Source organism: Haliotis asinina, chromosome 14 (genome assembly GCF_037392515.1).
Source record: "Haliotis asinina isolate JCU_RB_2024 chromosome 14, JCU_Hal_asi_v2, whole genome shotgun sequence".
NCBI lineage: Eukaryota > Metazoa > Mollusca > Gastropoda > Lepetellida > Haliotidae > Haliotis > Haliotis asinina.
Genome location: NC_090293.1, coordinates 26,145,454 through 26,162,760, shown reverse-complemented (window position 1 = coordinate 26,162,760; position 17,307 = coordinate 26,145,454). Strand labels below are relative to the sequence as shown.

Genomic DNA, 17,307 nt, shown 5'->3' with positions numbered 1-17,307 from the left:
ACTCATTTCAACTTGAATATTACACAAATGTCTAACGGTTACCTGTACTTTTCAAAACGACATGAAGGAGAACAAACATACATCAACACTGAAGTAGATGTGACGACTTAAATATTCTTCTTTTTATCTGACAGCTTTATAATCTATATGTTTGAATTATATTTCAGCATTAAGCGACGTTTGTAAGTGTCAAATTGCCTACGCTGAAGCGGACACAGGTACTGGTCATTGCGAGTATGTATGGCTTTATTAGTTGGTCAGCATATTCAACGTTTTCATACACTTATTCATCTGCATTTGGGTGAACAAAAATATATGTTATTGAGTTGAAGACAAATGTATGTGTCCCAGGTACTTTGCCACCTTTCTATCAGCCATCATCGTACATTCATTAATGTATGGTCAAATATTTTTTCGCCTTTGATGCTCCCGTCTCTTATGTCACTCGTCATTCTTTCAGCGCCTTAATTGCACAGTTTGCATGTCTGGAGGGCAAAACTGGGACTGGTTGTGAAACCAGCAGAACGCTGAAACAGGTGGCAGAAGGAGGGAACACAAAGTTTGAGACCCTCTCTTGCAGTGAGATATATTCATATTTGTCTTTTGTATTGTCTGGTCTGGTACACATTGATTTTAAGTCACACATAAATGTCGTATTCCGATTGATCGAGCCAATCATTGTACCCCGCTTACAAGTGAGTAACTGTTCCTATGTTTCCCGAAATGCCGAACTGTGGGAATTAGTTTGGTACTTCGCTAGTACTAGTGTCTGGACTGTCGGCTAACTCCGGTACTCCTTACTGTGGCAATACACCATCAAACAAGTATGTTCAAGTGCATAAATCGCATGACCTTAATGGACAAAATGATCAAGTCAGAAAAATGTCATATTTAACAGCGGAGTAATGTTTTATGTTAAGAAAATTTATGACTGCATTAGTACAAAGATACTTATTGAACCACGCACTTGTTTAATAGTGTAATAACACCAGTGATTTTACTTGAATCCTGAACAAAACTTGTAACTCTGACCTTTCTTGTTTTGTTAAGCTCCAATTTGAAATATTAGAATAAAGTCAATGCTGTAAATTTTTGTACTGTTGTTGTATATATCAAATTCTGGATGATGCTGGAGAATATTTTCATGATGTATACAAAACAATTCATTTTCAGGCACAACGGATACATGCTTATGTCAAAAGGCTTATTTAATTGCGGATGTCAGCGGGGCAAACAAATGCCCGTAAGTGTGCCTTTACTCACCTGTATTATAATAACTATAATAATTAGTGTGTTGGTAATGCGTACATGCGATAATGTGTGCCTAACATCGTGTTTGATATATTTTACTAGAAATCAGATATACACGTTTGAAAAACAAGACATTTCGTGTGGTGACTTGTCAGATTCCTTACTTGGTCTAACATGCACGTCTTGGTATTTTCTCCTTTGAATACTTTCGTTATGTCAAAGTCATGTCACTTTAATCCCTGCATTCATTGAAGTAAGTTTTTTGTCATCAGGGAGACGGAGAAGAAGATAGCCTGTTTGTATGCAACATCGTCTGTTAGTTGTGATTCCTCCGTCCAAAGAACAACTATCATGGCCAACACAGACAACACTTGCAGTAAGATATCGTGTTTCCTGTCTGTATTAATAATGTAGTATGTATCTTGATGATGATCTTACTTTCTGCAGAATGTACACGTGTGTCTCAACCTGTACATAATGCTTGTGACATGAGAACATTCGTGGAACATTCCTGGGACATTCGTGGAACATTGTGTGGTACCTTTGATAGAATACTGACACATAATACTTATACGTTATACATGTTTCAAGTATGGAATAACAACAGTATTTGCCTCACGTTACAGGTAAAACACAGACCTGTGCCTGCCAGAGAGCATATGGCATTTTAGGTGGCGACGAATGCACGTAAGTTGTGTGTTCAATCCAACATTATTTTTCATCGTAGCTTAAATATTGTCAGCAGAAAATACTGGCTACTTCTCGATACTTCTCAAAGCTGTTGTATGTTTTATGATATATTTCCTCTGTCGTGTTGCAAAAAATTCCTTTTTCGTACAACTTGCAAGGCATATGTATTACTAATACGATATTCGTACCTTCAGTAAAATGACAGTGACATTAGAATCCACGTCGAATGTCACCTTTTACAGAAAAAAGACGTTGTATATCCATGAATTTTTTATCATTCTCCTTTTCCTGAACATTATAAAATAAATCCTTAGTTGTACAACTTGTTAGGCAGATGCATTCTAAATACGATATTTGTACCTTCAGTACCTTGGCAAAGACACTAGAATCCATGTCGAACGTCGCCTTTCACAGAACAGAGACGTTGTATATTCATAAAATTATCATCATTCTTCATTTCGTCTGAGGTTTGAATATTATAAATTGTAAACCAAAGTTACTGTGTTCTTGGTTGAAAAACATGATCAAATGGTATTATATTCCCGGAAACTGCAAGACTATTCACTGCGTATTGACACTTAGAGACACTGCAAACAATTGTTTTGTTGTGTCATCAACAGTGGGGACGTCATTCAAATCATATTGTGACGTAAAGTTAGAATGACGTCACAAATGAGCAACTCCAGATGCTACCATGAGAACCAGTTGAAACGGCCAGCTGATGACACTTCACTGCTGTACCCCTACTCGATGTAAACGAGTGCAGACAATAAAACACCTTTGGTTTACTTTTTTGTTTACAATGTCGATAAACATCATGCGTTGGCCAATTTCCAGGTGTTATTGAGTATTTGAAGCACGGGGATGCATTTGGAACCGACATTGTCAATCTCCTAAATAAACCCTTATTGATACAACTTGCAAGGCAAATGTATAGCAAATACGGTATTCGTATCTTCAGTCACAGAAAAGGAGAAATCAACATGCCAACCCACAGTCAAACAAACATTTACAAACAATTATCTGACTATGAGGCACTTACACGACATACATTGTACATATGTTTGAATGATACCAGTGCTCGAAAAGGCGTGGTGACATGTTTGAGGACGACAACTGACACGGGATGTACAGGAGAGGCTGCCTTCACCAAGACCAGAAGCCAAATCGGCAGTGATCTAGAGACTGTCCTTCGAGCACCCCCATGTAGTAAGCTATATACATGTATAGTGTTGCTGTTATAAACTATACATTAATCTGAATCAAATAAATATGTGTATTGAATGCGAGTACAAAGTATGAAATGTTCAGTCTTAGTACAGATTACAATATGGATCACGTGGATATTTGAATATTCTCTATGAAGGCATTTGAGTTTTGACACACAGACACCATAGGAGTCTGTGGTTATATGATTACAAGCCTCGCTAGTTTTGTTAAAGGTTCATGTGAGGCACATTTCAGATGTTCCTCCCCTGTGGGAATCTAATGAATAGAGTCAATGGCGTTTCAGTGAAGATTGCAAATGACTTCGGTTGATGTCTTAGCTATCATGACTATCATGCAACAACGTTAATGATATACTTTCTCATGATTCGTCAATTTTCAGTTACGGGTTTGACCGACACGTGTCAGTGCCAGATTGACTACGCCAAGGCTACAGTGAATCCTGCAGCAAGCAAATGCACGTAAGTTCCTTGAAAGTTTGAAGAGAAGAGGCTGGTAACATAACATCTGGGGAGTCGGTCAAGACAGTCAGGGTACTTATGCTGTCACTGAATATGGAAATGCACATTCTACATTAAATTTAGATTCAATGTATCTGTACCTAATACCCTTCTATCCTTCAACAAGTTCAATAGTTTGACTTGATTTTGTATTTTAGCAAACATGTGAGGTAACGCGTATTTTCTGTTTTGTTAACAGTGCACTTGGAGAACTTATTTTATGTTTGTCTGGCAAGACTGCTCTGGGCTGTGATGGAAGCACGAAAGCTTCTGCGCTTGCTGCAACAGCTCACAGTGACATGCAAACAGACGGCTGTAGTAAGTATCCCAGCTCTTTACCATCTGAGGTTGCCCACACAGAAATGTAGTTGCCTGCAGTTAAGTGGAGACAAAAAGCTGTAGTAAATATCTCAAATCTTTACCTTCTGTAGTGTCCCACATGTAATGTAAACACATGTGCACCTCAGTTTTCACACTGTATACCAGGCCTACATTTGCATGTTCAGTTGTCGGTCACTAGCACCCCATACTGGTGTATGGAAACGCAATATGACCTTACACATGCCCACTACTGTTCGGAAGCTTGATGTGAAATATAACTGAATTGTTGCAGTTTGATCAGCACACATATGGACTAGTTTTGGGGAATTGGTGAAAATCTCACAATTGATGATTGGTTCATTAGAACCGATCAGTCATCGAATATAACTGGCTGGCTTCATTTATCAAGTTTTCTACACAATTGATGACTGGTTCGTTACAACCGATCAATCATCGACAATAATTGGTTGGCTTCATTTATTAAATGTTCCTGGCTATCGTTGAAAATGCACAAAACAATAATGAAAAACATGGAACTCTTTTGTGTGTGCGTTTTTTTTATTTGCACAAAATGCATTTACACATTTAAGATCTTTAAAGGATGACTTGTGTGTTAGGAACATAAATTTCTTGGAGTTTATTTTAATTACTTGGAACGAGTGTGTAGTGCTTATGGAATGGAACAGACAAAACCAACCTTGTGAAAATATTATTAATGCAACAAATTCTCCAAAGTTGTTTGTTTTCGATTGAGTCACTGCGATCAATCTTCGATTATAGTCAGATCTCCACTAATAATTAACTGACCTTGCAATAAATATTGCAAAAGTGCTGATTATTTCACTGAAGAGTAAAACACAATTGTTGGACAGACCATTATTGAGTAAGACACAGTTCTTATTTACACTAAATTTCTCATTACAGCTATCACCGACACGTGTTTATGTCAGATTACCAACGCTAAGATTGATGTAACTGACGGAACGAGAAAATGTCCGTAAGTACATTTTTCATATGTGTGATCAAGAACAGTCATTATCTTGACCGTACGATTCCTCAATATTAACCTTGGGTCGCTGTGTGAAAGGTTTCAATACCATCACCAAATAAATGTACATTAGCGTTATCCCTCAGTGAGTGAGTGAGTGAGTTTAGTTTTACGCCGCAATATTCCAGCTATATGGCGGCTGTCTGTAAATAATCGATTCTGGACCAGACAATCCAGTCACCAACAACAGGAGCATCGATCTGCGCAACTGGGAACCCGATGACATGTGTCAACCAAGTCAGCGAGTCTGACCACCCGATCCCGTTAGTCGCCTCTTACAACAAGCATAGTCGCCTTTAATGGCAAGCATGGGTTGCTGAAGGCCTATTCTACCCTGGACCTTCACGGGTTAAATTAACCATTCACCTTCACGTTATTCCTCAGTGATTCATAAGCATACGCTCTGTCATCGTATCATAAGGTGACAATCACTGGATTGTCTGGTTCAAACTCGATTCGTTTAAGAACGGCATCATGCAGCTGTAACGCTGCTGATACAAATATCTGCTCATGATGTAATTACACATGCACGCCGTTATGTATCGACGAACACCTACCCTTTCTAGTAAGAATGATATGAACGTGTAAATAAATAATGAAAATGAATAACTGAGAAAGTGGGCAAATGTAACAAACGTGAGTCAGTTTCGTCATTCTGGTGACATCAGTGCGCATTTCTTTGCCGCCACGGGGTGGTGGCTAAGAGGTTAAAGTGTTCGCTCGTCACATCGGAGAGCTGGGTTCTGTTCCCCACATGGGTACAATGTGTGAAGCCCATTTTCTCGATATTGCTAGAGTATTGCGCAACACTCACTAACTCACTCACTCACTCACTCACTCTTTGCAGAGGTTTCTTCGACCAGATGGACTGTGTGTTCCGATCAGCTGGAAAGGGATGTGACGGAACTACGGAACGGAAGAAGGTCGCCGAAGATTTGGTTGCTGCCATATCTACTGCTTCCTGCACCACAAGTAAGTTAGAGGTTTTGGTTAAGGAATCTCTTAACAAAATCACTACTGAAACTTGGCAAAACTGTGTCAACAAGATAGCTGACGTCATTGAACAAGGTTACTGGTCTTGGGACGGCTTACAACAGGCAACTGTGGCACCACTTGTCATCCCTTTAAGTCGTGACTATGACACTATGGGCAGACGAGAAACCCACGCGTCTCCCGGAATAGAATTTGAGATGTTCCCTGCCATGCCTGGCAGAACCGTTTCTGCGGTTTCACCCCGCCGCGACACATAACAACTTTTGGGTTTTCAATGATGATAGTTTCTAAAACAACCTGTTTGGTGGAGTCTGGAAAATCTTCAAATATAGGAAAGCTGTTGAGTATTTGATACGTGTAATGATAAACACGTGTACTTTTTATATTTATGTGGCATTTTTGTACAATGATAAAATTTGCAATCCATCGGTCCGTTTCTGACTCAAACGGACTGTAGGAGTCTTTCATTTAGTATCCTGGCGATTGCGGTGGTGGTATTTTGCGGATATTTGTGTGTCACAGATTTTTTCAAATCCTTCGAATAAGAGAATAAAACTAACTTACAGTATCCTAGAAATTGATTTTGTATATGGCAAGATTACTCTCATCAGCTCCTCATTTCACGTCAACACTAATTTTTTAAAGTCAGTGACACTAAACATACACTATCTTTCACAAAACATGCCAGCTATTTTCAGTTGTAATGCCAAGGTGTTGATTTGAAATAGGCTACAGAATGTAGATAACAGTACATTTTTCATCTTTAGTCTGATCGTTGGGTTAACATAGACAATCTTTTAGAAACATGCTAGCTATAACGAATTGTAATGCCAAGCTGTAGATCTGAAATGGGTGGTCTTTAGGTAGTCTTTCACATCTCGGCTGGTAATTGGGAGAAATAATTGGTTGATCCGTGCCTAAGCAACACGTGATTGTCGCAACCGACGACTAAACGGACTCGGTGCTCAAGCTTGTTGAACTAGTTGATGGAAAGAGCGTTCTAATTATGAAAACCTTTGTCCAATCCATATGACTTTCTGTATCATTAAAATATGTTTGAAAACAATTGCTTGATGCACATAAGGGAGTCCCCATTGCGGAGATAGAAGTTGCATAGTCTGGTCTTGAATTGACTGTTTAAAGAAGTTAGAATATTACTGAGATTAAAAAATAAAATGAAACACATTAAATATATGTTGTAGTCTGTAACAGGAGCTGGCAGTTAGGTGTTGCAGCTGAGTGGGTGGGTGGGGGAGTAGCCTAGTACGTCACCCCAATTCCCCGCCTGGGTACAATGTGTGAAGCCCATTTCAGGTGTTCCCTGCTTTGACATTGCTGAAATATTGCTAGAAGCGACATAAAACCATACTCACTTGCTCACTCTTTTGCAGCTTCGGATGTGTGTTCCTCATGCATCTACACCTACGCACAGGCAGACGTGGAGGTTCCAGCTACCAGGTGCAGGTAGGTACAGGTTTCTGGAAATTATTAAGGTATTATACACGTTACTGAAGTCATCATTCCTGTTATTTCTATATTTTCTGATGTCTTCGGGTTACCTAAACCGCAACTATGAATTTATTCCGAAATTAAGTTTCATAATGTTTCAAGACAACATGATCTGTCAGTCAAGTATTCCTTTGTCATTCTGAAAATGACGGGGCGTTTAATGTGTGAAAGCAGTTTCTAATTTTACCTGCTGTAGAATGCTGGAATTTTACTAAAACGGCCTCAACAATGTTCATTCACTCACTACAGCGTACATCATCCTGCTACTAAACTATGTTTTTGCAGTGGTCTTGGCGCGTTCCTCTATTGTCTAGACGGGAAGACAACAACTAGCTGCAAGTCTACTAGTCCAGATTCAATCGCTGTATTGGCGACCTATGCCAAGACTGAAATTACTAAAGCTGGATCCACTTGTAGTAAGTTGATACTAGTTTTACTCGTAGGTGGGGTAAATCCGGGCTAGAACTGATCTTCAGCAACCCATGCTTGTCGCAAGAGGCAACTAACGGGATCGGGTGATATCCACAGACCGCCGACATATAGTGGTAATATTGCTGAGTGTGACGAAAAAGAACCAAGTGACCAAAATTCGCGTTTCCAAAACATTCTCAGTAAATAACATAATACATAATTTCCACCAGCAAACTGAATGCGCTATAGTGACAAAACCATCAACTGTGACGCTTGTCTGGAATCAGGTAAAATTCTACGCCTTAATGTGTTTTAAATGATGTCAAGATCTGTGAAATACATTGCAAAATGGTGCGAGTGTGTTACTAAAAGTACTTTTTTTCACTTACAGGTGCATTAACAGACACCTGTGAGTGCCAGTACATATTTCTCACCACCGCAAATTCTGCTACAACATGCAGGTAAGTATCTACTGACATCTTCCACACCCGTGACCCGTGAGGATCCAGGTTAGTACTGGGCTCCAGCAACCCGTACTCGTAAGAAGCGACTAACAGGGTAGGTTGTGATCCTCGCTGACTTGACTGACACATGTCATCGTATCCCAGTTGCGTATGCTATTGATCACTTGATTGTGTGATCCGGACTGGATTATTTACAGATCGCTGGAATATTGTTAAGAGTGGCGTTAAGCAATCCCCGCCCAATTGCGTGTGCTGCTGATCACTTGATTGTGTGGTCCAGACTGGATTATTTACAGATCGCTGGAATATTGTTAAGTGTGGCGTTACGCAATCCCCACCCAATTGCATATGATGTTAATCACTTGATTGTGTGGTCCAGACTGGATTATTTACAGATCTCTGGAATATTGTTAAGTGTGACGTTAAGTAATTCCCACCCGATTGCGTATGATGTTAATCACTTGATTGTGTGGTCCAGACTGGATTATTTACAGATCGCTGGAATATTGTTAAGTGTGGCGTTAAATAACCCCCACCCCACTGCCCCCCACCCCCTAGCAAGCGACCAAAACTTACGTTATGCTCTGGTTACTTTCAGTGAACATGCTAAGAGAATGGAGTGCATTGTGGCAGCCACTGGAGTGGCCTGTGACGAGACAGTCACGCGTTCGACTTATGCCACGAACATTGCTGAACCAAACCTGAAAGCGGTTGCCTCATGCGAATCATGTAAGCAGTGATCATTTGAGACAAATCCATTCACTGAATCTTACATTCATTAATTAACCTGTTTAAATATAATATAGATATATCAGTCACTTTATTCAGATAAGTCACCAACATAAAAACAATAAAACAGTACAGGTGCCATTGCCAGTCACTTGTCACCACTGGGCTAATCTGGATTAACACGCTTTAATCACGTGTCACATGCTGATCCTCTTATTGACCAATTAGGCCTATATCTAGGGTATTTGTACTGTATTATGCTTGTCAGTATTTTAATCATGGAAGTATATTTCCTTCAGTATACATAAAAATTACCACAATTTGAAACCCGGAAGTGGAGCGCCACGTGGGGATAGTTAAAGTCTTATCAACTGTAGTAAAATGTCAGTTTCTTTGCTAACGTCGGAGATAATTTCCGATGTATGTCAACTAGCATCTCGCAAAAATAAGAAGGTGCGAAACTTTAAAGGCACGGAAATAAGACAGTTTACGGTATTTGATGCAACCAGCAAACGGATGTCAACATATTTTTTTTCTGAAACTGAATGGTAAATCATAGACATAATACTATGTACACACCAAGGTTTTCATTTCATATTGAATTACACAAGGTCGCAACAATTATTTATGGCAGTGTTGTACTTTCGTATTGAAAATTTAACCCATGTTTGAACACTTTGTAGAATGTTCTAAGCTATAAGTCTTTGCTTAAACTTAAGAGCTTATAATTCTTGTTGAACATTTAGCCATACTGTAACTCTTCGTTGACGCTGTGTGTCAATTTAAAAACTACTTACTAAATAGAATTACCTTGATACGTTGCTGTTTTCTTTTCTAGTTATTTGTTGTTGCTGTTGTGGTGGTTGTTGTTGTTGTTGTTGTTGTTGTTGAAATACCAACATACACCTTGGAACTGTTGCAGCCTTAACTAACACGTGCACCTTGTGCCAGTTCGCCTACGCTAAGGAGACCAGTGCCACCCAAACAAACAGATGCGAGTAAGTAGTGCAGTGCTTACACTTTTACACAGTGAATGAATATCGCACTTATTTCCTTTTCGTCTGCCGTAGTTTATGGGTTTTACTTGTTTTCATTATATGCCTACTCTAATTTATAGGTTTTATTACTTTTTACTGTGTTGATACGGTGGTGTTATATGTGTGTCTCCTGTTTCTATTTTGTAGATAATTTAGTTTTATGTTTTACTTCCTTTCATTATGTTGATATGGTTTTATGTTTCTCCTGCTTTCATTATGCTGACATTATATTTAATGTGTTTCTCCTGCTTTCATTATGCTGACATTATATTTAATGTGTTTCTCCTGCTTTCATTATGCTGACATTATATTTAATGTGTTTCTCCTGTTTTCATTATACTGACATTATATTTTATGTGTTTCTCCTGATTTCACTATGCTGACATTATATTTTAGGTGTTTCTCCTGTTTTCATTTTATGTGTTTCTCCTGCTTTCATTATTCTGACATTATATTCGGACATGTGTTTCGCCTGTTTTCATTATGTTTACAATACATTTGATGTGTTTCGCCTGTTTTCATGCTTTTTTCTGTGTTTGATTTCTTTTCAATATCTTGATACGGTGCCTTAGGGGTTTCCCCATGTTCTCATAAAGTTATTCCTTTACCCTTATGTTTCATTTTTCTTTCTGTTGATATCATAAGTTAATATGTCTACATGTTTTTATTTCTACTACTACCTACTTACATAGTATAATCTGTTCCATTTTTTTCTAAACCTTTCCCAGGGCATTTTAACAGGACCCTTAGCTCACTGACAATATTTTTCATACAATAATTGATATCAACACTTGGAGACCCTTGAAGATCCAGGATAGAATAGGCTTTTAGCAACCCATGCTTGCCATAAAGGGTTACACTGCTTGTCGTAAGAGGCGATTAACGGGATCGGGTGGTCAGGCTGGCTGACTTGGTTGGCACACGGGCCAAACACATTTTTTATGTTGTCAATGAGTTTCATGACGTTTCATTATGTTGAAGGGGGTTTCAATTTTTTACGACTGAAGTCCCTATGTTGATTGCGTTGATAAGTTACAATTGTTTGTGGGTACTCGAACCCAGGTCTTTGGCGTACTGACCCAACGCTTCATCCTCTAGGCTACCCCACCTCCCCTTGATAAAGGATGTAAGTAATGGGTTTTACTATTTTTATCAACTAAAAAGGTGTTTTACTGCGTTTTCCCCAAGTTCATATGGTAATTAATGAAATTACTCTTTTATGTATAGAAGTAGTGCTATGTGTGTGTATGTTTATTTACTTTATGAGTATATGTTTCAGTGCGTTGAAAAACTACTATCATTGTCTGGACTCCAAGACTGCTGTAAGTTGTTTTGGATCCAAGTCTGTTACTACTCTTGCCACGGAAGCCAACACACGGGCCGTCAAGGATTCTTGTTGTAAGTACCGAGTTAGGCTGCTAATCTTCGTATGGAGGAGCGGTGGGGTAGCCTTACGGTTAATGCGTCCGTTCGTCACGCCGAAGACCCCTGTTCGCTTACCCACATGGGTTACACTGGAAACGATATGTCTCTAGAAAATGTATTTCGGTTTGGAAGTACCATGCCCGTTTCGGCGCAGGTTCTAACACCGATATCAAGCAAGGGATCAAGATGACTCTTACTACAAATAGGAAAGTAATAAATGCCTCTAAAAGAACCGTTCCCCAAAACGTCTTTCTCACTGCAATAAAGACGTTGTTCATCCATATATTGTTATCCTTCATTACTGTTCCAACGTAAATTCCTCCCAAAGAAGTTAGCCGTGCCTGTTGTTTTCACGACGTGTTAGATTGATCAGATCGGTTCACCTAACAGATCTTAGCCCCACGCCAGTCGTAAACCCCTCAAACGCAAATAGTAACGTCAAAGCGTGACGTTACTGTCAGCTTACCATTCCACTTACTCAAGTAAATGATAAAATCAAGATCCAAAGTAAAAGTTGCTCGTAACCATTTAGTAGTCGATAAAATCAATAGTAAAGGAACCAGAATGACGTCTTTCAGTATTCTATGTGTTTTTTTCCCGAGAGTGCTTATAGATTCTAGATACGATATTAGATGATTTACTTGTGGCAAGGCACTGGACCTCGTTTCACAAAACTCTCGTAAGCCTAAGAATTCGTACCTCATGTACTGTAACATAGGAGGTACAAATGCTGCGAGAAAGGTTACGAGATCTTAGGCTTACGACTGTTTTTGTGAAGCCTAAGGTTTGCAGGGCCCCAGAATGCTGACAAGTATTATGCCAGATACCCAACTTTCTCACGTATTGTCCCTGATATTGGTCTCTCTCTCGAGGTTTCTTCCCCATGTTTACATTTGGTTCCAAAACGACTTCCGTCGTCTGGTAGACTGCAAATGGAGATAACTCGTGCTTCGCATTTTATATTTCACTCACGAAAGAGCTTTGATCTTAGCTTGGATCGTATCGTAAGATCGGGACTGATTACGATCGACCTACGATCGGCCTACGATCGGTTAGTGGACAGGGTGTAACTTTTAGCTGAGACGAACTGAAGAATTGCCGGAACCTAATAAGAATGACATCGGTTCGTGGAACGGCAGCCAGAGATGCAAAAATCCACTTAAAACTGACACTGTACGAAGGAACAGAAATCCTGGGCCCCGTTCTTGAAAGGTTCGTAGCGCTACGACAGCCGTAACTTCCATACTTTAAGAAAGACTTACGGCTGTCGTTGCACTACGATCGCGTTCAGGAACGGGACCCTGGTCCATATTGCTTCATGGTACAGTCACTTTCTTGTCTGACGTTTCAGCTCTGGGGAATACCTGCCAATGTCAAGCAAATTTCCTCATGGCAGACAAGTCCGATACGGCAAAAACATGCACGTAAGTATATCCTTTAAAGGCCTGGTCCTGTCTTGTATATCATGTGCGATGGTGTTACCTCGTATTTGCTTGTCATGCCGTAGAGATTGTGCAAATCCCACAGCCCATTTTTGGTGTCCTTTCAGATTCCTGTCAGCAACCTAAAACCATGCAAACCCACATGTACAACGGTGCCAAGATTTATGAAGGGATATAACTTAAACCATCCCAACATTCTAATTTGCTGTCAATCGTTTGTGATCTTTATTTTGTTTCAAGGGCTGTTGACCCTTGAAGATCCGGCTTAGAATTGATCTTCTGTAACCTATGCTTGTCTTAAGAGGCGACGGGTGGTCAGGCTCCCTGTCTGACACATTTTATCGTATCCCAAATGTGATGTTCATGCTGTTGATCATTGGATTGTCTGGTCCAGACTCGGTTATTTACAATCTGTCGCCACATCGTTGAAATGTTGCTGAGTGCGACATAAAACTAAACTCACTCATCCTCACTCAAGGGGCTAGTGGGTACTACTAACCTCTATGAAATATGTAGACAAATGTAGAAGATTGTCAAGTTCACTTTTCGTTTAATTTGAAGTTGAAATTGCTGTTTTTCTATAACAGAGCAAACAAGGACAAGTTGAGTTGCTTGGCAGTCAGTTTCGACAATGCCTGTGATGGTTCATCAACACGAGACTCTGTAGCTGTTTCCACTTTTGCCGCCCTACCATCTGCAACGTGTGGAAGTAAGTTTTGTTTGTTGTTAAACGGCACTCCACTTACACACAATCCGGAGTGATGAGGTAGTCTAGTCGTTGAAGGCGTTCACGTCACGTTACTCTGATCTTCACAGTAGTAAGACCTGTTAATGAAAGCGTGATGATTGAATATGTAGTTTGCCCACATGCCTATTCATACTTGCACCTATAATCTCCAGTTGATTTAAGTGTCAACTGATAACTAAAATTGGGTCTATGTATTGGAACATTCTTGTTTAAAGTTGTTTGACGTGGCACTCAAGCAAAATTCTACCTATACGGTGGTGGTCTGTAAATAATAGCCTCAAGACCAGACAATCCACTGATCAACAGTATGAGCATCCAACTGCACGTGTCAACCAAGTCAGTTAGTCTGACCGCCGATCTCCGTCCTTACGACAACAAAGTTATTAAAGACCATTTATAACCCGGATGTTCACGGCCCGTATGGGTATAAGCACAATTCTCGTTGCTTTTGACTCGAGACTTGGGTTGTCATGAGCACCTGTCACCGCTGTTTTGCGGTATGCCTGTTACATCTTTCAAGACCTGTCACTGATGGTATTGTTTGTCTGAGCGTACTATAATGACATCTTTTCATTGGCTTCAGCTCTGAATGCAATCTGCACTTGTGAGAAAAACTACACCGTTGAGCCATTTGCCGATGAAGCAGTACATTGCACGTAAGTTTAAATATTTTCATCATTTTGTGTGATTAAAACACACAAAAATGCGAATTTTTGAGTTTTCTAAATACTACAATCTGGCGAGAAACACTGCGGAATGAATTGTAATAAAACTAAAAAAGACATGAAAATATCGCAGCAAAGAGAAACAAACTTAAAATAACAAAAGTAATCAAATGTCATAAAACACTAGAAATTATGAAAATATAATCGAAGTGGCGAAAAGAAACTCAAATTTCTAAAAATACAAAAATAATTGCACGAACGGAAAATTCCGGTTTATAAAAATATATATGGTACGAAAATGGTTAACTCACTTTCTCACCCACTGATGTATCTGAGCAATTTGCACATATTTCAACACCGTACATGAAAGTCTTGTCAAGATGAAATAAATCCCTGGGAAACTGACTATATTGGATGGCGATATTTTAGATACAGGAATCGTTGCTGCAATATTTCAGCCCAGTGTCGTGTCCAGTTTGTAATGTCTTGTAATGTCTTTGTTATGTCTTGCTGCTGTCAAATCATTTCTATTGCCAGACCGGTAGTACTGCTGCGAATGTGTCCGTCTTGTGTCAAATTGAGGACGATGTGACTTTCAGATTTAATCCAACCTCATTTAACTCGTTTAAGAGTGCGATCGTCACTCCGAAGACCTGTGATTCCCCACATGGGTATATTTTGTGAAGCTCATTTCTGGCGTCTCAGTGCCGTGATATTGCTGAGTGAAACCTAATCACTGATTTACTGCCAATGTGACAGTCCTCTACACTGCCGTATCGCATGATCGGTTGTCGCGTTATTATTTTTCTCTGTCTTTCAGTAACCTGAAGACTGCTGCCGACTGTTTGGAAGGTTTGTCTGGAGCAGGATGTGGTACCAATGCTACTGCGAACACGTTTGCTACCGCTGTTCTTGCCAAGATAACTTCTATATCGTCTTGCAGTGAGTATCAGTTCTCAAGTTCACTCATTCACTGATATGTAATGAAAACAGAAGGTAGGGGTTTGATTCCCATGCAAACGTGAGATACTTTGAGCGATGTTACTTGATGTTTCCCGGCCTCGTGCTCGGCATTTAGGTGATAAGACAGAGACTGGTCTGTCCGAAGGATAACCTGAGTGAGTTCAGTTCACATCACAGAAGTCTTCGCATGTATCTCAGAGCACTTGGACCAACACAAAGGCCACCGCTAAGGCCAACACCGGGCTATGACCGAGGCCAACATGAGGGAAACTAATTGTCACTATTCACCATTAAAGCCAAAACAAAGACCCACTCCAGGACAGACACTTGGGTCAATACAAGGCCCAACACTAAGGCCAACAGTAGAGTCAACACTAAAGCCAACACCAAAGCCAAGATTAAGGTCAATACTAAGGTCAACACTAGGACCAAGACTAAGTTTAACACTAGGACCAACACTAAGGCCGACACTAAGACCAACTCAAAGGCCAACATTATTGCCAACGCTAAGACCAACACTATGGCCATCACTAAGGCCACACTATGGCAAAGACTAAGGACAGCACTAGGACCAACACTGAAGGCATTAGGACCAACATTAGAACAACTCTACGACCAACACTAAGGACAACGCTAGGATCTAGTCTCTCCCCTCAGTATCAGAAAGATTTCACAGTTCACTGTACGTCTCAGTGTGTTCACCCTGGTTCGGTTTGTAACAAACGTCTTTCCATGCTTAACAAAAAGCATGTACATCTCATCGTATCTTGTTTATATGTGACCTTCTTGTAAGATTTGCCATTAATATCAATGCTAACACATATGCATACACTTATCTGTTTCCTTATAAATCATGGACTAGGTAGTCAACAAACCATGGGGACTAAATAGATCAGAATCTCAGCCTCGTGACAGCATTGCTCTCCGACGGTTATTCATGATGTCAATCTTCGCGTTGACTGCTTCAAATAGCTGAAATATTGCTGTCTGCGACATGAAGCAAGAAACAATAAACATTCCGTCATAGCACCGTACATATTTGCAGATTTGAAATATTCAGTATTCTTTGAAAGACTCTTGTAGAACACGACATTTTATGAACACAATTTTAAACATTTAAACTAAGAGTCCCAATGACCATTCACTGAACATCTTTATTCGATTACACGGGAGATTGATGAAATATTGCTGAGTGCGAGGTTGATCAACAAACAAATGTATATTTCATACTTACTTACAATTTCAGCGCTATCCGATACATGCACGTGCCAAATAGGGTTCATCGCCTCTGATGTCAGTACACCTGCTTTGAAATGCGCGTGAGTAATAATGCACGTTTTACTTGTTAAAAGTCTAATTTCATCTCAGAAGCAAGGGAGCCTATCCACAAAGCAATATATACAGTTTTGATTTAGGATGGGTTGTGACTCGACGAACAAACTCGTGGACACGGCCAATCGGCATACCTAACGCCAAGAATTCAAACAAATTGGCGGCGTATCGCTAAAGCGTTTGTAACCAGTGCGTCTTTGTCTCTCAGGCGATTGAGCAATTAACATTAATTGTCGTTTGTGTCGATATCGTCGTTTGTTTACCAAAATGTGATGCTGATCAGTGGATTGTCTGGTCCAGAGTCAGTTACCAACAGATCGTTGCCGTTTAGCTGAAATGCTGCTACGTTAAAGGCACAATGTCACAGATCTTATATACAGGGGGACATGCTCTCACTTAAGCTTCATACTAATGCAATGAAAAACCTATCCCTTACGACTTACCCCGGGCGGGGCAGGGCGGGGTAATAGTGGGAGGGGTTCAGGGGTAGAAAATCTGGACCCGTCCCAGCCTTGATTTATAGAAGTATTGATTCAGTTGTGATAGTTTAAA

General features: G+C 40.0%; 1 protein-coding gene across 1 annotated transcript in view; it reads left to right on the top strand.

The window, feature by feature from the left end:
• Nucleotides 1-17,307, top strand: part of LOC137261715 (serine-rich adhesin for platelets-like) — a 114,162-nt gene that overhangs the window by 76,423 nt on the left and 20,432 nt on the right. Inside the window, exons 64-84 of the mRNA XM_067799499.1 lie at nucleotides 168-234; nucleotides 461-579; nucleotides 1,174-1,243; nucleotides 1,524-1,627; nucleotides 1,878-1,938; nucleotides 3,020-3,150; nucleotides 3,551-3,629; nucleotides 3,868-3,986; nucleotides 4,914-4,986; nucleotides 5,885-6,009; nucleotides 7,422-7,494; nucleotides 7,825-7,955; nucleotides 8,342-8,411; nucleotides 9,013-9,143; nucleotides 10,066-10,141; nucleotides 11,460-11,578; nucleotides 12,957-13,029; nucleotides 13,635-13,756; nucleotides 14,379-14,451; nucleotides 15,281-15,402; nucleotides 16,670-16,742. Of these exons, the coding sequence (XP_067655600.1) occupies nucleotides 168-234; nucleotides 461-579; nucleotides 1,174-1,243; nucleotides 1,524-1,627; nucleotides 1,878-1,938; nucleotides 3,020-3,150; nucleotides 3,551-3,629; nucleotides 3,868-3,986; nucleotides 4,914-4,986; nucleotides 5,885-6,009; nucleotides 7,422-7,494; nucleotides 7,825-7,955; nucleotides 8,342-8,411; nucleotides 9,013-9,143; nucleotides 10,066-10,141; nucleotides 11,460-11,578; nucleotides 12,957-13,029; nucleotides 13,635-13,756; nucleotides 14,379-14,451; nucleotides 15,281-15,402; nucleotides 16,670-16,742 (2,011 nt within the window). The remainder of the gene's footprint in view (nucleotides 1-167; nucleotides 235-460; nucleotides 580-1,173; nucleotides 1,244-1,523; nucleotides 1,628-1,877; nucleotides 1,939-3,019; nucleotides 3,151-3,550; nucleotides 3,630-3,867; nucleotides 3,987-4,913; nucleotides 4,987-5,884; nucleotides 6,010-7,421; nucleotides 7,495-7,824; nucleotides 7,956-8,341; nucleotides 8,412-9,012; nucleotides 9,144-10,065; nucleotides 10,142-11,459; nucleotides 11,579-12,956; nucleotides 13,030-13,634; nucleotides 13,757-14,378; nucleotides 14,452-15,280; nucleotides 15,403-16,669; nucleotides 16,743-17,307) is intronic.